Source organism: Cervus elaphus, chromosome 17 (assembly GCF_910594005.1).
Source record: "Cervus elaphus chromosome 17, mCerEla1.1, whole genome shotgun sequence".
NCBI classification, from domain to species: Eukaryota; Metazoa; Chordata; class Mammalia; order Artiodactyla; family Cervidae; genus Cervus; species Cervus elaphus.
In genome coordinates, this window is record NC_057831.1 from 9,457,480 (window position 1) to 9,481,197 (window position 23,718).

At 39.5% G+C, this 23,718-nt stretch overlaps 1 protein-coding gene across 1 annotated transcript in view; it reads left to right on the forward strand.

The window, feature by feature from the left end:
• Window positions 1–23,718, forward strand: part of PRSS12 (serine protease 12) — a 76,282-nt gene that overhangs the window by 13,406 nt on the left and 39,158 nt on the right. Inside the window, exons 2-4 of the mRNA XM_043871063.1 lie at window positions 12,308–12,458; window positions 20,151–20,329; window positions 22,666–22,807. Of these exons, the coding sequence (XP_043726998.1) occupies window positions 12,308–12,458; window positions 20,151–20,329; window positions 22,666–22,807 (472 nt within the window). The remainder of the gene's footprint in view (window positions 1–12,307; window positions 12,459–20,150; window positions 20,330–22,665; window positions 22,808–23,718) is intronic.

The window sequence follows — 23,718 nt, forward strand, 5'->3', positions numbered from 1 at the left end:
TCACAGACTTTTATGAAATTTTTAAGTTGTCTGAGTTTGATTCTACCTCTGCATATGTCTCAACTGCAGCCTCAGGACTGACTCTAAAAACAAGTGCCAGTGAGAAGAGAAATGTAGTCCTTTGATGCACACTTAAAAAAAACCTGAAATATATTTGATTTACACTATTATGATGGTTTCAGATGTACTGCATAGTGATTGGAATTTGCATATGTTATGAAATAATCACCACAGTGAGCCTAGTAACCACTTTGATCCACAGTTAAGGGATAAGACTTAACATACTATCTTCCCAGGGATGCTCTAATTTAAATTTTGACTCTTTTAAGACTGAGAAGAATGACTCAAATTATGGACTGTGGAGCAACTGAGTGGGGATGACGTGTAAAGAGAAGTGAAGTTCCAGGGCCTTTCAGTTACACCACACCACTCTCCCTAGGGGCAGTTTCCCTATGACTACCTTTAGACAATATTTCTGACACTTAACACCTTTCTGAAATTTTAGACATTATCTTTAGACTTCTCACAACTACTGGTAGAGGCTAAAAGGGGAAAAACATTTTATTCTTTAGTGGAAGAGCAGGTAGAAGGAAGATACAACAGCTGATAACAGGTAACTTGTTAACAGCATTCTGTTTGTTTCTGTTTTTTTTTAATCTGTGACCTCTTGTGGAGATGGAAGGTGATGTATAAGTGATAAGAACTTCATATGTGATGTAATCAAATATGTGGGATGCAATATCAGCCATTAGTCACATTCTTCCACTTTTTCCCTTTGGACTTATGTTTGCCTGGATTGAAAAAGAAAGTATTCTTAGCACTGACATCAGGATGTTAATTAAAAAAAAAAAAAAGAGCCTGCTAAATCCTCATTTAAAGAAAGAAGGACTTGCTGTGAACAGTGAAAGCCTGGTTCTCTCAGCTTGCTACCCGAGGACTTGTTCAGTATGTTCAAATAGTTATGTTCTATTCAAGGATTTGGGGATTCTTTTCCATTTAGGGTCAGTCTGGCTTCATGGTGGCGAAAGCACCTTTGAAGGCACAGTAGAAGTATATGAGAAGGGCGTCTGGGGCGTCGTTTGTAGCAGCCACTGGGACAACGCTGATGCTTCAGTCGTTCGTCACCAGCTGCAGCTGGGCTGAGTTTGTTCATCCTTGACCGACTCTGTCTGCTGATGCCTGAAGGGGGTGCTGGCCCCCCGCCGTTAGCTTGGAGAGGCTACCTCCTCCTTCTCCTTCTCTCACGTTCCTCTCTCACTTCTCTCAGAAGACTTTTAAAGGAAGGGCTCCCAATGGAAGGAGTGAGTTCCTTTAGGTACAACTGCATTTCACTTGTTACTACCCCTGATGCTAGGAAATACCTGCCAGAAACGCTCAGAGGCTCAAACAAACCTTGTGCGCACCAGGACCCAGGACCCCACGGAGACTGAGACAGACTGGGTATGAGTGTCTCCTGCAGAGGTCCGGGTCAGCAGTGGCCTGCCGCGGGGCAGGGGCTCTGGGTGCAGCAGATCTGGGTGGGGCATAAGCCCTCTTGGAGGAGGTCGCTGTTAACCCCACCATGGAGTTGCCAGAACTTACACAGGACTGGGGAAACAGACTCTTGGAGGGCACAAACAGAACCTTGTGTGCACCAGGACCCAGGAGAAAGGAGTAATGACCCCACAGGAGACTGACCCAGACTTGCCCGTGAGTGTCCAGGAGTCTTCAGCGGAGGCGTGGGTCGGTGGTGGCCTGCTGCAGGGTTGGGGGCATTGATTGTAGCAGTACGTGCACGGGAGGTTTTGAAGGAGGTCACCATTATCATCATTACCATAGTTTGGCCTCAGGCCAAACAACAGGGAGGGAACACAGCCCCACCCAAATCACATGGACCACAGCCTTGCCTAACTCAATGGAACTATGAGCAATGCCGTGTAGGGCCACCCAAGACAGACGGGTCATGGTAGAGAACTCTGACAAAATATGGTCCACTGGAGAAGTGAATGGCAAACCACTTCAGTATTCTTGCCTTGAGAACCCCATGAACAGTATGAAAAGGCAAAAAGATAGGACATTGAAAGATGAAATCCCCAGGGGCCCAATATGCTACTGGAGATCAGTGGAGAAATAACTCCAGAGAGAATGAAGAGATGGAGCCAAAGCAAAAACAACAGCCAGTTGTGGATGTGACTGGTGATGGAAGTGAAGTCTGATGCTGTAAGGAGCAATATTGCATAGGAACCAGGAATGTTAGGTCCATGAATCAGGGCAAATTGGAAGTGGTCAAACAGGAAATGGCAAGAGTGAATGTTGATATTTTAGGAATCAGTGAACTAAAGTGACCTGGAATGGGTGAATTTAACTCAGATGACCATTATATCTACTACTGTGGGCAGGAATCCCTTAAAAGAAATGGAGTAGCCCTCATAGTCAACAGAAGAGTCCAAAATGCAGTACTTGGATGCAGTCTCAAAAATGACAAAATGATCTCTGTTCGTTTCTGAGGCAAACCATTCAATATCACAGTAATCCAAGCCTATGCCCTGACCAGTAATGCTGAAGAAGCTGAAGTTGAACGGTTCTATGAAGACCTACAAGACCTTCTAGAACTAACACCCAAAAAAAGATGTCCTTTTCATTATAGGGGACTGGAATGCAAAAGTAGGGAGTAGAGAATTACCTGAAGTAGCAGGCAAATTTGGCCTTGGAGTACAGAATGAAGCAGGGCAAAGGCTAATAGAGTTTTGCCAAGAGAACACGCTGGTCATAGCAAACACCCTCTTCCAACAACACAAGAGAAGACTCTACACATGGACATCACCAGATGGTCAACACCAAAATCAGATTGATTATATTCTTTGCAGCCAAAGAAGGAAAAGCTCTATACAGTCAGCAAAAACAAGACCTGGAGCTGACTATGGCTCAGACCAAGAAATCCTTATTGCCAAATTCAGACTTAAATTGAAGAAAGTAGGGAAAACCACTAGACCATTCAGGTATGACCTAAATCAAATCCCATACAATTATACAGTGGAAGTGAGAAATAGATTCAAGGGGTTAGATATGCAGACAGAGTGCCTGAAGAACTATGGATGGAGGTTCATGACATTGTACAGGAGACAGGGATCAAGACCATCCCCAAGAAAAGGAAATGCAAAAAGGCAAAATGGTTGTCTGAGGAGGCCTTACAAATAGCTGTGAATAGAAGAGAAGCAAAAGGCAAAGGAGAAAAGGAAAGATATACCCATTTGAATGCAGAGTTCCAAAGAATAGCAAGGAGAGGTAAGAAAGCCTTCCTCAGCGATCAATGCAAAGAAATAAGAGAAAAACAATAGAATGGAAAAGACTAGAGATCTCTTCAAGAAAATTAGAGATACCAAGGGAACATTTCATGCAAAGATGGGCACAATAAAGGACAGAAATGGTATGGATCTAACAGAAGCAGAAGATATTAAGAAGACGTGGCAAGAATACACAGAAGAACTGTACAAGAAAGATCTTCATGACCCAGATAACCACGATGGTGTGATCACCAGCCTAGAGCCAGACATCCTGGAATGCAAAGTCAAATGGGCCTTAGGAAGCATCACTATGAATAAAGTTAGTGGAGGTGATGGAGTTCCAGTTGAGCTATTTCAAATCCTAAAAGATGATGCTGTGAAAGTGCTGCACTCAATATGCCAGCAAATTTGGAAATCTCAGCAGTGGCCACAGGACTGGAAAAGGTCAGTTTTCATTCCAATCCCAAAGAAAGGCAATGCCCAAAGAATGCTCAAACTACTGCACAATTGCACTCATTGCACATACTAGTAAAGTAATACTCAAAATTCTCCAAGGCAGGCTTCAACAGTGAACTTCCAGGTGTTCAAGCTGGATTTAGCAAAGGCAGCGGAACTAGAGATCAAATTGCCAACATCTGTTGGATTATCGAAAAAGCAAGAGAGTTCCAGAAAAACATCTACTTCTGCTTTATTGATTACGCCAAAGCCATTGACTTTGTGGATCACAATAAACTGTGGAAAATTTTGAAGGAGATGGGAATACCAGAGCACCTGACCTGCCTCTTGAGATATCTGTATGTAGATTAGGAAGCAACAGTTAGAACTGGACATGGAACAACTGACTGGTTCCAGATACAGAAAGGAGTACATCAAGGGTGTATATTGTCACCCTGCTTATTAACTTATATGCAGAGTACATCATGAGAAACGCTGGGCTGGATGAAGCACAAGCTGGAATGAAGATTGCTGGGAGAAATATCAATAACCTCAGATATGCAGATGACACCACACTTATGGCAGAAAGCGAAGAACTAAAGAGTCTCTTGATGAAAGTGAAAGAGGAGAGTGAAAAAGTTGTTTTAAACCTCAACATTCAGAAAACTAAGATCATGGCATGTGGTCTCATCACTTTGTGGCAAATAGATGGGGAAACAGTGGATGACTTTATTTTTTTGGTCTCTAAAATCACTGCAGATGGTGACTGCAGCCATGAAATTAAAAGATGCTTCCTCCTTGGAAGAAAACTTATGACTGATCTAGACAGCATGTTAAAAAGCAGAGATATTGCTTTGCTACCAAAGGTCCGTCTCATCAAAGCTGTGGTTTTCCCAGTAGTCATGTATGGATGTGAAAGTAGGACTATAAAGAAAGCTGAGCGCTGAAGAACTGATGCTTTCAAATCTGGTGTTGGAGAAGATTATTGAGAGTCCCTTGGACTGCAAGGAGAGCCAACCAATTCTACCTAAAGAAAATCAGTCCTGAATGTTCATTGGAAGGACTGATGCTGAAGCTGAAAGTCCAATACTTTGCCCACCTGATTCGAAGAACTGACTCATTGGAAGAGACCCTGATGCTGGGAAAGATTGAAGGCAGGAGGAGAAGGGGACAACAGAGGATGAGATGGTTGGATGGCGTCACTGACTCAATGGACATGAGTTTGAGTAAACTCCGGGAGTTGGTGATGGACAGGGAGGCCTGGCGTGCCGCAGTCCATGGGGTCGCAAAGAGTCAGACATGACTGAGCAACTGAACTGAACTGAATTGACTAGGAAATGGGCAGAAGCTAAGTGGTCCAAAAATAAAAGCATCTTTTGGTCTTTGATTTAACAATTGGATTCTTCAGTGCCAGGAAACAAAGAACTGGGTCCTAAGAGTTTTATTTTCCCAGTAGCCTGTACAGCCTATGGTTGCTGTCATTTGCTTTTAACTTTCTACCTTGAGCCACCCACAAATTCCGCTCTTGTCTGTGTGTGTGTAGGAGGTGAAGTTCATTTGCAGTTTCATCCCATGCTGGGTAAGGTGCGATATCCTGGGACACAGGTTTCTGCACCGAGGAGATTCTGTAAGAGATGGCAGCTTCCCGCAGCCCAGCGGCACCCATCATCGTGAGAAGCTGCTGGCCCTTGCTGTCACCCTCAGTTCATTTCAGTTCAGATGTGAAGGAGACGGAAGCCTGGTGTGCTGCAGTCCTTGGGGTCTCAGAGAGTTGGACATGACTGAGCGACTGAACAACAATACTTAATTAGGCTTCCTGGTGGCTTATCAGTAAAGAATCCGCCTGCCAGTGCAAGAGATGCAAGTTCTGTCTCTAGGTCAGGAAGAGCCCCTGAGAATGAAGTAGCAACCCACTCCGGTTTTCTTGATGGGAAATCCCATAGACAGAGGAGCCTGGTGGGCTACAGTCCATGGGGTTGCAAAGAGTCATGCCTCAGCAACTAAACAACGATTAGTTAAGTTATTAGTTAACTAAACAATTAGTTAGGTTAAGCAACAACCTCACTAATTTTTTACAATGAGGGTTGGAATAAATCAGGGTAAAAGCAAGAGGAAGGGGAGCACCTACAAAGAGTTATGGTGTTATCATGTTAATTACTGATTTTATCTCCAGTATTTTGTTGGAAACAGTCCTTGGCTGGTGGGCAAGTCACAAAGAATGTCGGCTTGGTGCTTCTTCTTTGACAGCCTGCAGGTGTAACAAATTTGTAGGCTCCTGTCGGTGTCTTTCTTCATGTACCTTTCTACCGGTGCTTTTATTATCCCTGAAAATCAGGGAAGAGTAAAATTTTCTGTGAGACTGACATCAGAAAACAAAAATGGTACAAATGAACTTATTTACAAAATAGAAGTAGAGTTACAGATGTAGAAAACAATCCTATGATTACTAAGGGGGAACAGTAGGGAGGGATAAATTGGGAGATTGGGATTGATATATACAGACTACTATATATGAAATAGATAATTAATAAGTACCTGTTTTATAGCACAGGCAACTCTACTCCATGCTCTCTGATGACCTATATGGGAAAATAATCTAAAGAAGAATGGATATATGTCCATGCATAGCTGATTCACTTTTCTGTACAGCAGACAGAATGGGTGTGTGTGTGCATAATTGATTACTTTTCTGTACGGCAGACAGAACGGGTGTGTGTGTGCATAGCTGATTCACTTTTCTGTATGGCAGACAGAATGGGTGTGTGTGTGCATAGCTGATTCACTTTTCTGCACAGCAGACAGAATGGGGGTGTGTGTGTGCATAATTGATTCACTTTTCTGTACAGCAGACAGAATGGGTGTGTGTGTGCATAGCTGATTCACTTTTCTGCACAGCAGACAGAATGGGGGTGTGTGTGTGTGCATAATTGATTCACTTTTCTGTACAGCAGACAGAATGGGTGTGTGTGTGCATAGCTGGTTCACTTTTCTGTACGCAGACACAACATTGTAAACCAACTATATGCCATTAAAATTTTCTAAAAAATTTAAAAACAAAAACAAGCTCTGTAGTGGAGATGTGAATTACAGAGATTCTCTCGATTGATCAAAGAATGTAAACTAGCTTTCTGCAAACATAAACTTCAGATAAGCTGATCTGATTCCTTCTGTCATCTCTTAGTCATCCATTAATAAAAGAGAATTTCAAATAAGGGCAGAGCAACCTGGCTTTATTGCTGTCAAGACAGATTCATATTTTAGATACACCCCAAATATTTATCGTTGGGTTAACGGAAGCTGTCGCATGGAGACAGTTCTAGAGATCATCATGTTATTCAGATAAGCATTTAATCTTTTAAAAATTTAATTTCAGTTTTGTACATATCAGAGGTTAAAAGTATGTAGACTAGATGAGTTATCTTAATTGATTTCAAAGTCTTGCTAGCAAATGCTATTATATATATATGTATAAAATTTTTAAAAATGGGAATGGATTGCCTCTCTTGGTATTACCTTTCTTAGATGTGGTAATAATAATTGTTTTGAAGATGACAGCCTAAAATATTGGAGTAGGAAAGAATCTTCAAGCATCCAGACTTCTTTTGTGTATCAGAAGGAAGGATTTAGAGACATGTTAGAGTAATTTGCAGCTGAGTGCAGACTGGAATCCAAGTCCCACTAGATCACAGGACAGACACATTTCTTTCACATAACCATCCAGACTCCTCTGTTTTATGTCTGTAGTATTTGCCCATTTTCTTCTAAAATCAGCTGTAGATAAAGGCACATGCCTAGCATTAGTTATTCAAGGTTAATTAGAAAGATTGCCATAGGTAATCACCCTGTTCTGATCTAATGTTTTTATTTCCTTGACATTTACATAATCCATTATGTTTGTCTTTTTCTTCCACATCCACCTTTATTGATTTCTTCCATTTTTTAAAATCCTAGTGCTTTGATAAAAATTAGCCTACATTCGATAAACCTAACCTTGAGCATTGTACTTCCAGAGGAAAAGGAGTCGCAAAACAAGCCCTGTTTTCTGAACTGGGCCTTATTCCCATTTATTGGAGTAATGTCCGTTGCTGAGGAGATGAAGAAAATATACTGCTTTGTGAAAAAGACATCTGGCAGGGCGGGGCATGTTCTAAGATGGCAGCTGCTGTCCTGTGTAGCTTTTCCCATGGTAAAAAGAAAAAAAAATTTTATTTTCTTGCTTTACTTTTATTCTGTTTTCAACATTCCAGATGAAAAACGTGTCTTAGTTAAATGTTTTCCTAAGCGTTTAAATACAGACCTGAGTCTGAATCATCATAGTCTATCAACAATCTAATTAGTCTTTAAAGGAATTCATCTAACAGTTGGATTTACATATGAACTCAGTTTTTCTTTTAATTAAAAAATTTTTTGGTTGCACCGAGTCTTTATTGCTATGCACGGGCTCTCTCTAGTTGCAGTAAGCGGGGGCTATTCTCTAGTTGCAGTAAGTGGGCTTCTCCTTGAAGCCTCCTTGAGGTGGCTTTTCTTGCTGTGGATCACGGGCTCTAGAGCATGCAGGCTTTAGTAGTTGTGAAGCTTGGGCCTAACTGCCCCCTAGCATGTGGGATCTTCCCAGACCAGGGATTGAACTGGTATCCCCTGCATTGCAAGGCAAACTCTTAACCACTGGACCACCTGGGAAGCCCTGACCTCATTTCACATATTTTCTGTTTTAATCTAATTTGTTTATAGGATTATTATATACTGTATTTGAGACACTTATTTGGGTAATGAAAAATTGTTCTGGAATCAAGTTAAAAATCATCTTGAACCAAATATAAAATACAGCAACTACAAAAAATGTTTTCACTTTATAGAATAGAATAGACTCATAGTATTAGTGTTCTCCTTTGAAGATAGCACATTCCATAAAACAAATCGCTACCTTGGATAAGGGCTCCTTCTATGCATGATGTCCTAGGCATTCAGTTCAGTTCAGTTGCTCAGTCGTGTCTGACTGTTCGCGACCCCATGGACCGCAGCACGCTAGGCCTCCCTGTCCATCACCAACTCCCGGAGTTTACCCAAACTCATCTCCATTGACTCGGTGATGCCACCCATCCATCTCATCCTCTGTTGTCACCTTCTCCTCCTGCCCTCAATCTTTCCCAGCATCAGGGTCTTTTCAAATGAGTCAGCTCTTCGCATCAGGTGGCCAAAGTATTGGACCTTCAGCTTCAACATCAGTCCTTCCAATGAACACTCAGGACTGATTTTCTTTAGGTAAGACTGGTTGGATCTCCTTGCAGTTCAAGGGACTCTCAAGAGTCTTCTCCAATACCACAGTTCAAAAGCATCAATTCTTTGGCGCTTAGCTTTCTTTATAGTCCAACTCTCACATCTGTACATAACCACTGGAAAAACCATAGCCTTGACTAGACGGACCTTTGTTGACAAAGTAATGTCTCTGCTTTTTAATATGCTGCTTAGGTTGGTCATAACTTTCCTTCCAAGGAGGAAGCATCCTTTAATTTCATGGCTGCAGTCACCATCTGCAGCATTGGTGATTAGTATATGGTTTCGGTATACAGGTGTGTGTATGATCATGTGAACGGAAGCAGCAGGAGAAGCTCCCTTTGCCACTTATTTTTCCTTGTTTGGGATATTCTTTCTAGGCTTTTAGTTTCACAATGGCGGGTGGGTTTTCTGGGGTCCATGGTTGTTTTAACGTGTGACCACAGCCTGTGGCTATCACACCTTTTTGGATTTTCTTGGAGATAGCAATGTGATAAGATGTCCCAAGTCTTAGAATGCCAGCAGACAGCCAGGGCAATGGATTCTGATTGAGTACAAGTATCAGGGAAGGAATTGACACGCTTCCTCCACAAAACATAGGAAGACCCAAGCTAGGGTCATTCCTGTGAACTGACTGGAAGAACTAGTGGAAATGGTGCAGGATATCATACAAGTGTGTGCTTGCAGAGCTACAGTCCTCTGTGGGTGCAAGGTGCGTTCTGAATCTTATGCCTTGTACGTTTTTCCTCTTCTTCCTTTGCCTCTCCACCTCTTGGTAATCCTGTCTTTGGCACATACGTGTTTACACATCGCTACATCAGGGATGCTGTGAATCGGGCTCAACAGTGCGCTGCTTTTTGTAGATATTGCTTGTATTCTGTGTCCAACCTAACTGATAAATATGTTAGCGTTTTTCACGTAGTGAGGTAAGTAAAATTTTGAAAACAATCCTTTTTTTCAGGATCTCTGTCTACTCTTTCTTTTTAGAAAGCTGTCCATTCTCTATAATCTACCCACTTGTTTATACTCTGGCTGCAAAGATAAATTTAAGCTTGGTGTAAGCATATATAAAATATTGAAGGTTGAGAATAAATTAGAAGTGAGAGTGAAAAAACATGCTTTTATGGTAAATTAAATGAGAATATGAAAACAAATAGCTCAAATCAGCAAACACTGAGTCTATCTTAAGGCACAGAGTAGACCTTTAATATTAATACTTTCTTTTAGTGTGGAATTTACATTTAGCATCTTGGCATGTAGTATTTTTCTAACACTTAGAAAGTAGAAGATCTTATCTGAGTATTGGACATAGGAAATATCAATATAAATGAAAATGTCTGGGAGTTTTATTTATCCACAAATTAAATACGAGTCAACTACTTCACTGAAATTTCTTTCAAATGATTTTTTTTTGTGAGTGTATTTGTTGGGAAGATGTGAGATGGTGACTAAATTTTGTCTTTGAGCTTCTCTATATTTTCACAAATACTTATACAACCAGTGTAAAAACTACATTTAAAAATAAAGCACAACATTTTAAAAAATGTAAGGTAATTATGCCATAATGTTTCTAGGTTGTAGATAATTTTAAATTTCCTCTTAAATTTTTTTGTTTTTCTGTTTTTCCCACGCTTACCATGGAGGTGGGGAGAAGAGAGGCAGAGAAGGATATAATAATTTAAGAAATTTATGCTGTTTCCACTGGTTTGTATCTATATTTTCCAAGCTTCTTAAAAGAAAAACATAATAACATGTAAATTTAGGTTTCTTATACATAATTCAGCAATCGTAAATCATAAGAAGCTGCTATATAATGTTGAGAACAGTTACATTTATTAAACCTACCTTTATTGTTTTCCAAATTACAAGTGCTAGTTGACTTATGTAAGAAAACTGTGTTACAAATATCAGAATATGAGTAGATGTACATGTTCACTAATCTAAATCCCTTCTCTGGTGTGATATTTGAATATAAATACGAATGTCCAAATACCATTTATTGATAGCTGCTTATACTGTGGAGGAATTAGAAGCGTATTTCATGTGGATAAATGATGAGTCTTTGGCAAAAGATAAAACTAAATTCCCTAATAGGGACCCAGCCTGTTGTGAACCTTTGACCATCTCACATTCTTTATTCCAGAAAAATTAGAGGCTGTTCTGTTTCCCAAACACATACAGCTTTGTGCTTCTGTGCTTTTGTTCATTTGGTTCATTTTGTCTGAGCTGCACATCCCCCATGTCTAACATATGAAATCCCATCCATCATCTTGGCCCTCTTAGCTGCAGCTCCTTGAGAAGGGATTCCCTAATTTCCTCTAGTGGTGGGCAAGCACCTTTTGCACCTGAGCCCCTGCAGGGCCTTCTCAGTGGTCTGTCATCTGTACTCTTGTTGTCCATGTCCCGAGGCAATATACTTAAGGGCAGCATTTGTGCAGTGCCTCTCTGCCTAATAGCAGTTTAAGAAACAGAATTGAAGGAATGGATGTCGATAGTTATTTTTTCGTTGTTTGGGATATTCTTTCTAGGCTTTTAGTCATCACTTGCCAATCCAATCAGTCAACACATATTTATTACATGCCTTCTCCATAGCTAGGTATCTGAAGTACTTGAGTGAAAGGGAAAGGCGTTCCCTGTGTCCTCAATTCTAGACTAAGAAAAAGAGAGAAAAATGAAAAAACTGATGAAGCTAGACTATAGGCATTGTAGACTGTAATAAGGAATTTGCATGGGGAAGCCTCTGGTATTCTTCACAGAGAATGAATTGATTCATACACAAATGATGAACTGATTCATATGCAGATGAATCTTCAATATTGTTTTTTGAAGGTACTGGCTGTGATGTCCACCAGCGTCTTATATTGTGATAATGTTAACTTTGACTTGATCTTTACAAATGTAAAAATATTTCTGTGCTGAAAGCAAGTATGTCATAGATATAAGTGCCATTGTTAATAATTACATGTTGGTAATGCTCAGGTTACTGTAAGTAAAAAATCAGTGCTACCCCCCACAATACCATAAAAATCAAATGGATTTCCAATAACTGCAGTTTTGAGTGTATCTTTTCTGGTTTCTGAGGTCCTCGGGGAAAAGTGAATTTAGACTGCTTCCTCTTGACAGCTATTTGTATGAGTTTAATGCAACTTGGAGGGTTTTAATCAGTTGAGATTATCATAAAATATATTAGACATGCATGGGTATGTCCATATCACTGAAGTGGCTTATTAAATATAACTTTATGATTGAGAATGGCAAAGAAATAGAATATGCCTGATCTTCTACAGCTCAGTGTAAATGTGTAGGTTTAATTTGTTGTTAATTTTGTATTGCAGGCCCTGCGTTCCCCATCCTGCGCCTTGTTGGGGGCAGCAGTGTGCGTGAGGGCCGAGTGGAGGTCTACCATGCCGGTCAGTGGGGGACAGTCTGTGACGACCAGTGGGATGATGCAGACGCAGAAGTGGTCTGCAGGCAGCTGGGTCTGAGGTTGGTGGTTCTTGTTTTGTTTTGCTTACATTTCTAAGTTTATTACTTCCATACCCAAAGGTAGGTGTGTTTAAATTGCACATTTCTTTGAACAAATAGAGAAAGCCACCTTTTTGATCATTGTATTCGGCTGTAGTCTCCTTGAAGAGAATGTCTGTGTACCTATAGATCTAACCTATTTGTAATCTGAATTCGACTGATTTTGTATCCTTAAGAATCTTAAGCCTTTTACCACTTTTTATCAGGAGCCTTTACAGGACTCCCAGGTAGCGGCTAGCACGGTCAACCGCAGTAACTTACCGAAGTCATATGATGAAACTGGTTGTGAGGCTTTAGCTGAAGTTCAGCTTCTTTCCCCCAAATATTGTCTAAACTTTTGACCTTTGCTGCCTTATTTGTTAGGTATGTGCTTAGAACAAAGAATGTTTATTAATGTTCAAAGGAAATAATTCCTAGATATGGCAATGAAACTTGTGGAAAAAGACAGAAAGCCAAGTATTACATGTTGCTTTAGTTATGGTTACTTTGGAATAGTATGTTATAATTTTGTATCCTCTGATCCCTGTCTTTAGTGATTTTGAATATTGGTATAGCAGGCTTAAAAGTTTCTCTCAAATTATACTGGCAGATCTTCTGAAAGTTGATATTTTACTTTAAATTTGAAAAAAAAATTACTTAGCATGTTGTGGCCAGGTAGGGGTGGGTTGATGTGGAGACTTCTCAAAATTAGAACTTCTCAGTTCTTGTTTCACTTTGTCCAGTTAAGCATGGTATTTGATACTGGAGTGTGATTTTTGAACCTTGAACCGTGATTTTTTGGCAATTGTTTTTGCAACTGACCCCTCCCCCCCCCCAACTTTTTCAAAACTGTAGGTTAATAATACTAAAGTATTGTAAAACAAAATAAAAATGTTTCAACATTTTACCTCTAAATACTTCAGTGTGCATCTTTTAAAAGTAAGAACATTGTCCTACATAGCTAAATTATCATCACCACTAATGTAAGTGGTAATCATTCTTACATTGTTTAATATCCTGTCATATTCAAATTTCCATAGGTGTTCCCAGCATGTCCTTGACAGATGGTTTCTCTGTAGCAGAATTCAGCCCAGGGCCTTGTGGTGCATCTGGATGTCATATCCCCAAAGTCCTTTAATCCAGAACAGTCTCTTGTTTTTCCTAACACTGACTTGTTGCAGAGACCAAAGACAATACCAGTTGTTTTGTAGAATATACTACCTTCTGAGTTTGTCTCATTTCTTCCTCCTGGTGTCACTTAGCTTACTCCTCTGGTTCTTGTAACTTCTGAAATGGGAGGCTAGATCCAAAAGTTTGGTTAGACAAACATCACTCAAGTATTTGCTTCCCAGGTGGCGCTACTGGTAAGGAACCCACTTGCTAATGCAGGATACTCAAGCGACGTGGGTTCGATCCCTGGGTTGGGAAGATCCCCTGGAGGAGAAAATGGCAACCCACTCCAGTATTCTTGCCTGGAGAATTCTATGGACAGTGGAACCTGGCAGACTGTAGTCCGTGGGGTCGCAAAGAGTTGAATACCACTGAGCAACTAACACTTTAACTTTCATAGTTTTAAAACTGATTCTAAAAATTCATGTTGTAATGTAGAGTTCTTTCTTGAGAGCCAAGATTTTTTTTTTTCACTTACATAAATGGTTCTTAAACAAAGACTGTGTTGACAAACAATAGTCTACTACATGGAAAGAGTATAGAGATAGAATCACAAAGAAGACTGTATTAATGTTGAACATATGTGTGGGTTGAGTAAAGTGTTTACATCTTTTTCAAGCATTTGCTCATTGCTATCTTTTGGATGAGGAGATTTGTGTTTGGAGAAGTGATGAAAAGGAAAAATATCTTCAAATATTCAAGACAGCAAAGATCTTCCACAAGCCTGTGTAATAACCAACGATCTAGCTTGGTGGAGACTTTTTTTTTTATAAATACCTTAGGATCTGAGCTGATGCTGTTCTTTTGCTCTATTTTTCTTTCCTTTGATTTTCTACTCTCATAGGCTTGCAGTACAGCAGTATTCTGCAACTGCTCTTCCCTTAGAATTTGTTTTGCTCACTTAAAGGCACAGTACTTTCAGATGAAATAATTTTTAATGTTACATGTTTCATCTCAGTGGTACTTGCTTTGTTGAATTCCCAAAGGGAAACTATATCATGCCTCCCTGGAGTGCTGGTTACAATTTCTTTGTGAGATGCTGTCTTTGTTGACCCTCATCTTTTAATGGTGGCTGTGGATTTTGGTAGCTGGCAAGCTTCCTAAAACACAAAAGGAATAACTGTCCTTAAGATATTTAAATTTGATGAGCCCAGAACTCAGAGAAACATGCGGATCAGGAAAGGAAGCAGCCAAGTGTTGGAAAATTGAACTTGAGAATGCATACATACGCAGGGAAGTTTCAGGTAGAGGCATTTTAATTGGAGTTCCTTTCGTGCACCTAACATTGAAGCATTTCCTATGTCTTTCAGAACTCTTAAAAGCGTAGCTGCTCATGGAACTGTGACATCATATTTTATTCTGCAGATATGCCATAATTTACATAAGAATTTAACATTTTTGAACCCTTTTTTCTTCTTAGGTTTTTTTGGCTATAAAATTATCTTACAGAATCATATTATTCAGTGGTCAAAATAAAAATTCTTCTCATACTCTTTTAAAATATTTATTTGTTCTTTTATTTTATTGTTTACTAATTTTTACAATACTTTATAAACATTATTGGTATGTCGAATTATTGAGCAGAAAGGAGGCCTTATTGATGAGAAAGTTAGGCTCTCTGAGATTACTCAAAGTGCCCAAATTATACTGTGAGTGAAGACTGGAATCTTGAGATTTATGGCTCCCAAAGTAGGATTTTTCCTTTCATGTTACACTGTTTGCAAAATAGGCAGGTATTAATAAGAATAAATATGAATACAGGCTGAAAGAAATAGGGAAGTCAAGAGAGAAAAGTTTATTGTGGGAGGAAATTGATGAGGAGCATGTTTTAAACAGACCATATATTAATGTGCCACAGACACCTCACTGAAGATGCCCCAAGAGACTGAGAGAAAGCAAAGTGTTTCAGAGTCTGCTCTAAAGCCAGGCAAAGTTTACCATCTAATGCTGGGCAAATTGTTTAACTTCTGCACCTCAGTTTCCTCATCTGTAAACAGTGGATAATAGCATCATGGGGCTGGAGGGAGGATTGAAAGAGTTAATACATTTGAAGCTGTTAGACCAGTGTCTGGCATACAGTAATCATTCAGTGCTCTTCAAAATGCCATTATTGGAGATACAGGGGATTGTTTTCCAGAAAGAAATATGGACTATTGACCTGTAGAAATGAGTTTTTCATCCAAATGTTATGTGTCACAAAATGATATTTGTGGTCAAAGAACCAATCTTTTATAACCAATTCTTTTTACACAACAGAATTGTGTAACTCAATTCTCTATTTAAAGTAGTAGCTAAATCCAAGGATTGAGTTAGTCAGGTGGTACTTTTTATTTGCTCTTTTTCTGTGAAAAACAGACAAATTTTATATGAATACAATCAGATTAGCTAGGTTTAGAAATGATTGGATACGGATCAGACATAGGATCAATTCAGTGTTTATTGGGGATTGCTGCTATGTAGGTCAAACAACTTTGCATACAATAACCTAATAAATCAATGTATTATATCAGAGAACCCCTATTCCACAGATTTATTCTGTGGTCAGATGGTAAGAAAGTAGTAAAACTGGGACTGTTACTGCAAACGAACTGCCAGGGCTGGTGTGGACATACTTTTCATAACGGAAGCGAAGAGAACACACAACTTTATCAAATTTACATCGTACTTATTAGCCTTTAACAAACCATGAGTTTTATGTTGCTCTCCCTGGTATCAGACAGTCTCTTGAAGGGCAGAGTCATCCATTTCTTTGGTATTCCCCTGAAAGCCAGTACAGTCCAGGGCACCAGGAAATAGGCTGAAAGACTGTGTGTATTTATAAATATCATCTTAAATTTTAATAAACTCAAAAATTAGCTAGGAAACCTACTTTGTTTTACATCATGGTTTCCTAGTTGTTAGTGTTTTTTTGTTTTGTTTTGGTTCTTGAATTTATTGCATTAATTTTTCTGATTAGTTTATTTTAATTAAACATTTTTATGATCATTAAAATAATGGTTGTAAGCAATGGAAAATATGGAGATACATAAGGAAGAAAATAAAACACCCAAATGATGTTTTAAGGCTGCATTATAACATAGATGATTTTCCCCAGAGTCACTATCCGGGGCTTCTGATCTCCCATCTAGTGTCCTCCCTTAAGGAAGGAACACAGTTTAGAGGCTATTAATCAGGCCTTTTGCTTTTCCTAGAACCTCTACAATATCTTTGACATATTTGAAATGCAGTGTATTTCAGTTACTCTGTCCAGCCTGTCTCAAATCACTCCCAAGTAATGAGTATTTTAGGTTTGTTATTTTTTTCTTGGGAATAGAAAGCCTTTAGTTTTTAATCTTTTAGCCTAGATTTTTAGTGCAAAGGATTTTAAGATATGTAAAAATGCACTATTACTGTTTTAATTTGATCATTGTAAGTTGAGCATCTTGCCATATGCTCAGTGGCCATGGATATTTCTTCTTCTGTAAATAGCTTGTTTCTCTCCATCACTCTATTTTTGATGTTGGTCATTTCATTATGATAATAATAAATTATGATTATTTACTTCTAGGAATTTTTTATCTTTGATTGCTGCTATATATTATAAATATATCTTTAACCTTCTTTGCCTTTTGATCTGATTGTGGTGTATTTTGCTATACAGTAGTTCAAATTTATGTGATTGGTTTATTTATTACATAGTTCAAATTTATAAGTTTAACTTTTTTTAGTTTTCTGATTTCTTGGCTTTTTATCTTGCTCAGAAAATTCCCTTATTACCAAAGTTGTAAGAACTATGTTCTTATTATTTCATTGCATTGTATTAACTTTTTAGTCATCTTGTCTTCTTCCTCTTTCCCTCCTTCCTCCCTTTCTTTCCTTCTTTCTATTTAGATTTTTAAACCATCTGGAGTTTATTTTTTGTTTCTGAGTTTGGGATCAAATTTTATTTTCTCTCATGTTGGTCCCTGGTTTTATTTTAGCACCTAATCTTGCCTCAAGGAATTATATTCACTGAAATTTTCTTTAACGGATCTTTTTCTTTTCTAGCAATTGTCACAGGGCAGAGATCCAAGGAGACGGTTATCTGCCTTTCTCCAAAGCTCTCCTGTCTGGCTCCCCCGTGACCTGCATTAGTCATCCTGTCTCCCCTGCTTCTGTCCTCCAACTTTCAGTGCTGTCTAAATCAGCTTCCATATTTGCTTTCATTAATCTCCTTCCTCTAGAGCAAGGGCCAACAAACATTTTCCGTAAAGGGACAGATAGTGAGTGCTTTAGACTTTCCAATTATTCCACTGAGCTTTGGTGTAGTGCAGAAGCAGCCACAGATAGTAATTTGGGAATGAGTGTGGCTTTGTTCTGATAAAACCTTATTTCTGGATAGTAAAATTTGAATTACACATATTAAAATTGCATTCCTGTTTTGGTTTTAAATTCTCAAGATAGTTATAATGTAAGGAGAAAAAGACAACTTAAATAATGGGAATAGATGCAGTATTGTTGAAAAGCAAACTAAAAATATAAATACTCTAGTCTAAGAATTAAATGGCTGAAAAGGGCTGAAGATGCAATTTCTGAAGTCATTTATCATTTTGACAGGCAATCATGATCTTCTTCATTGAAATCTGGGGTTCTAGAGAATATGGTATCACTTTGAATTGTGAGAGAAGTAAATTTAGTCAAATAAATTTGAGTGAAGAGATGTTTGGCCATGAGTAACAGAGAACTGAAAATAACCGTGGCTTAAACAAGACATACTTCATGGGAAATAGTTGGGGAGACAGTAGAAGCAGTGTCAGACTTTATTTGCTTGGGCTCCAAAATCACTGCGGATGGTGACTGCAGCCATAAAATTAAAAGACGCTTACTCCTTGGAAGGAGAGTTATGACCAACCTAAGCAGCATACTAAAAAGCAGAGACATTACTTTGCCAACAAGGGCCTGTCTGGTCAAGGCTATGGTTTTTCCAGTGGTCATGTATGGATGTGAGAGTTGGACTATAAAGAAAGCTGAGCACCGAAGAATTGACACTTTTGAACTGTGGTGTTGGAGAAGACTCTTGGGAGTCCCTTGGACTGCAAGGAGATTCAACCAGTCCATCCAAAAGGAGATCAGTCCTGGGTGTTCATTGGAAGGACTGACGCTGAAGCTGAAACTCCAATACTTTCGCCACCTCATGCGAAGAGTTGACTCATTGGAAAAGACCCTGATGCTGGGAGGGATTAGGGGCAGGAGGAGAAGGGGACGACAGAGAATGAGATGACTGGATGGCATCACTGACTCGATGGGCATGAGTTTGAGTAAACTCTGGGAGTTTGTGATGGACAGGGAGGCCTGGCGTGCTGTGATTCATGGGGTCACAAAGAGTCGGACACGACTGAGCCACTGAATTGACTGAACTTAAGCAAGACATGAGAAATGCCAGGCTGGATGAGTTACAAGCTGGAATCAAAATAGGCAGGAGAAACATCAACAGCCTCAGATATGCAGATGATACCACCCTAATGGCAGAAAGCAAAGAGGAACTAGAGAGCATCTAGATGGGGCAAAGGAGGAGAGTGAAAGAGCTGGCTTAAAACTAAATGTTAAAAAAGCTAAGATCATGGCATCCAGCCCCATTCCTTCATGGCAAATAGAGAGGGAAAAGGTGGAAGTAGTGACAGGTTTCCTCTTCTTGGGCTCCAAAATCACTGTGGACGGTGACTGCAGCCATGAAATCAGTAGGTGTTTGCTTCTTGGCAGGAAAGCTGTGACAAACCTAGACAGTGTGTTGAAAAGCAGAGACATTACTCTGCCGACAAAGGTCTGTATAGTCAAAGATGTGGTCTTCCCAGTGGTCATGTCCGGTTGTGAGAACTGGATCGTAAAGAAGGCGGAGCGCCGAAGAATTGCTGCCTTCAAACTCTGGTGCTGGAGAAGACTCCTGAAAGTCCCTTGGACAGCAAGGAGATCAAACCAGTCAATCTTAAGGGAAATCAACCCTGAATACTCCTTGGAAGGACTGATGCTGAAGCTGAAACTCCAGTATTTTGGTCATCTGATGTGAACAGCTGACTCATTGGAAAAATCCCTGATGCTGGTAAAGATTGAGGACAAAAGGAGAAGAGGGCATCAGAGGATGAGATGGCTGGCCGGCATCACTGATGCAATGGACATGAACTTGAGCAAACTTCGGGAGATGGTGAGGGACAGGGAGGCCTGGCCTGCTGCAGTCCGTGGGGTCACAAAGGGTCAGACACGACTGGGTTACTGAACAACAAGGAACAAGACAAGAGTTTCTTTCTTTCTCCAGACACCAGAGATAGTCAACTCAAGGTTGGTACGGTGGTTCCACAGTCATCAGGGCCCCAGACTCTAGCTTGTAGCTCTTTCATTCTTAGTTTGGTACTTTATGGACCAAGATAGCTACAATGGAGTGAATTGATAAGGAAAATTATAAGTTAATCATAAGTTTACCTTTGCCAGAGGCAAAAGAAGAAACAGGTCAGACTAAGCTTTGATCTGACTTCTGTTCTTATGTTTGTCCAGCGGCATTGCCGAAGCATGGAGTCAGGCGCGTTTTGGGGAAGGGTCTGGCCCAGTAATGTTGGATGAAGTACGCTGCACCGGGAATGAGCTTTCTCTTGAGCAGTGTCCGAAGAGTTCCTGGGGAGAGCATAACTGTGACCATAAAGAAGATGCTGGAGTGTCCTGTACCCCTCTAACAGGTAGGAACTTCACCCTGTCAACCTAGCCACTCTTGCCTTCACCCCTATTTGGGCTTAACTTCCCTCCTCAATTTGGCTAATGTTACTAAATGAGCTTACAAATAAATCCCCCAAATAAGACATAAAAAGAATATATGCTGTATATTAAAATGCTGTCTCTTTATTTATAGATATTTCTGAATTTTTCAGTTGAAAGCTACACAATCCTATAAAGTAATTATGAACATATGATCTTGTTGCAACATATAGTACCCAGTAGTCAGAATCGGTGTACAATGATAAATTTAGGATGTTAAGTATTATAATTATATGTTTAGTCCATTCACTTACTAGCCTGTCTTGACTCTCAGAATGTGTTTATAGCTGGTAAAACTATTTTGATGGGATTGTTGATTAAAGCACACTATTAAAGAACCAGGTTGACCTTTGCTGTGCTGAATATTCAGACTGTTCCAAACAACAGCGTGCTTGTCAAGCTATGTCTTGTGTTGCAAGAGGGACATGTCTGAGTGCAAATGAGTGTGTGTGTACGTACTTAAATGTTTGGGGGGAAGAAGAGAGAAATGGACGGGCAAGAGAAGTTGGGTCATCACAAATCTGTTGTTTCTATAGCAAAAAGAGCTTGAAGACAAAAATTAGGGTTTTAATATTTCTTAAAAAAAGTCAAATGAAATACTTCCTAGAGACTGTGAAATGCTGAAGGTCTACTTTTTTATTTACATAGTTCTGTACACACTGTTGTTTTATTAGAATAACACATTTATACACAAAATAAATAGAAAATTTATACCAGATGGTAAGCCAGAGCACTTCATCTTCTTGAGCCTCCATTTCCTCCTCTTTGAAATGAGGATAGTCTTGTAGTGTTGCTGGTCAGATGAGGTAACAGGTGTAACAAGGCTTTGCAAACAGTGAAATTTTACATTAATAATGATTCTATTGCTAGGAGACCTTAATTTGAATGATCCCAGAGATTCATGAAAAGTATGACTTTCCCCCAAGATTATTTATATATTTCATTTGGGAGGAGGGACAGTGTTTGGATTATTTTGGATGGAAATGGCCTCTTATATTTTTTGGGGAATGAATTTATTATATTGTGTATCTGCTTAGAAGCTTTTTACAGGATTTTCTGGGAATTAAGTATTCATCTAATTTCAGAAGATTCAAATTTAGATTTGATTTATCGATAAAAGAACAAAGGCAAAACTTGCACCCCAGTTTTTATTCCCTTCTCCAGGGGATCTTCCCGACCCAGGAATTGAACCTGGGTCTCCTGCATTGCAGGTGGATTCTTTACCATCTGAGCCACCAGGGAATCCTTTATGAAAGCCTAAGGAATAATAATAAATACTTTGACATGATAGATCACTCTTTAACCAGGATAGCTTTTTGTGTCTTCATATTTCAGTACTTTTTCATTCACAGTTAAATTTTTCAGCTATTTCCAAGTTACTGTGTTTTTATACTTTTTAAATTTAAATGACAAATAGTGCTCATACTTAAGGAGATTAAGGAGAAGGCAATGACACCCCACTCCAGTACTCTTGCCTGGAAAATCCCATGGATGGAGGAGCCTGGTAGGCTGCAGTCCATGAGGTCGCTAAGAGTCAGACACGACTGAGCGACTTCACTTTCACTTTTCACTTTCATGCATTGGAGAAGGAAATGGCAACCCACTCCAGTGTTCTTGCCTGGAGAATCCCAGGGACGGCGGAGCCTGGTGGGCTGCCGTCTATGGGGTCGCACAGGGTCGGACGTGACTGAAGCGACTTAGCAGCAGCAGCAAGGAGATTAAAGCCGTAAGAAATTTCCCAAGTATTATTTAATCTGGAGAAATCTAAATAATTACTTTGGAATTATATCAGAGTATATTTTTCTACTTAGACACAGGAGTACAAGTAAAAGGGAGAGTATTTTGTTAGGACAGATATGTGTTATGACTTTGTTCAGGAGCAGCCCCATTAATGACCTCAGATCACTGAGCACAGTCCTATGCTTGTGTGCTGAGGCGCTTCAGCTGTGAACGAGTCTTTGCAACCCAGGGACCGTAGTCCCCCAGACTCCTCTGTCCATGGGATTCTCTAGGCAAGAATCCTGGAATGGGGTGCCGTTTCCTTCTCCAGGGGATCTTCCTGGCCCAGGGATTGAACCCAGGTCTCCAGCATTGCAGGAAGACTTTACTGTCCGAGCTACCAAGGACAATTCTAGTAGGAGTTTAGAAAAAGGCCTAGAGAGAGATCTGGGTCGGATGATATGTGTCATGAAATTAACACGTTGCTCGGCCTTTTTCTGGTCGTTATTTGCTCAGTCTCCGTGTCTCCTTCTTGTCGCAGATGGCGTCATCAGGCTTGCCGGTGGTAAAGGCAGCCACGAGGGTCGCCTGGAGGTGTATCACAGGGGCCAGTGGGGGACTGTCTGTAGTGACGGCTGGACTGATCTTAATACCTATGTGGTTTGCCGACAGCTGGGATTTAAGTAAGATCTGTTGATACGAGATAGCTAAATGCCAAGCTATATTTTTAAAAGTCTTATTTTGTTACCCTTACTTGTAATGTCTATAATACTAACAATATATATTCTCAATCATTATCTACCTGTCTATTCTACCTACCTTCCTACCCCTCTTATCTCCCTATCTATATATGGAAGTTCAGCAATTAAAAAACAATAACATTCTCTTTGAAGATAAATAACCATATCTTGCTGTTTTTCTCATTTGCCTTTCCTGCCACCACCCCCCTTCTTGAATAACTGGTTGGAGCCATGGATGACTTTTAAGTCCCATTTTGTCTGTTTAAGTGAGACTGTGCTGTGAATGTTCAGTTTTATCCTGATGCATTGCTACTATTGGATGCTGTTAGTAATAACATCACTGTGTTTAAAATTGCAGAGAAGTCCAATGTCAAATTCTTTGGTATTACATTATTTCCTTTCTCATAATGTGATGATAATTATCACTTTTGTTTGAGAAAAACAGCTTTCTTGTCATGAGATGACCTTTTGAACTCACCCTTGACCTCATTCTCTTAAAAACTGAGTATCACATTTTGAGCAATATATTTCATGTCACACACATAATGCATTCCAGAGTAAAGACCTAAGTTGCTTGAAGTAATTGCAAATGATGCCTTTGAGCTAGTATCTGAATGAAACCAGTGAATGCCCATTCTTTCTTATTTTCCATATTTCTATGTCATACTTGAAGTAATTGTCTCATGTTTAAAAGAAATAAGCAAAATTATATTATTTCTTGAGATAGAATTAATTGCAAATATTTATTAAAACTTAAAAATATGCTTTCATTCAAGCTATGTTTAAACATATATTTTTGAAGGTGTAAAAGTACTATAAAATTTTAGAGATATGGAAAAAAGAGAAAATAAAAA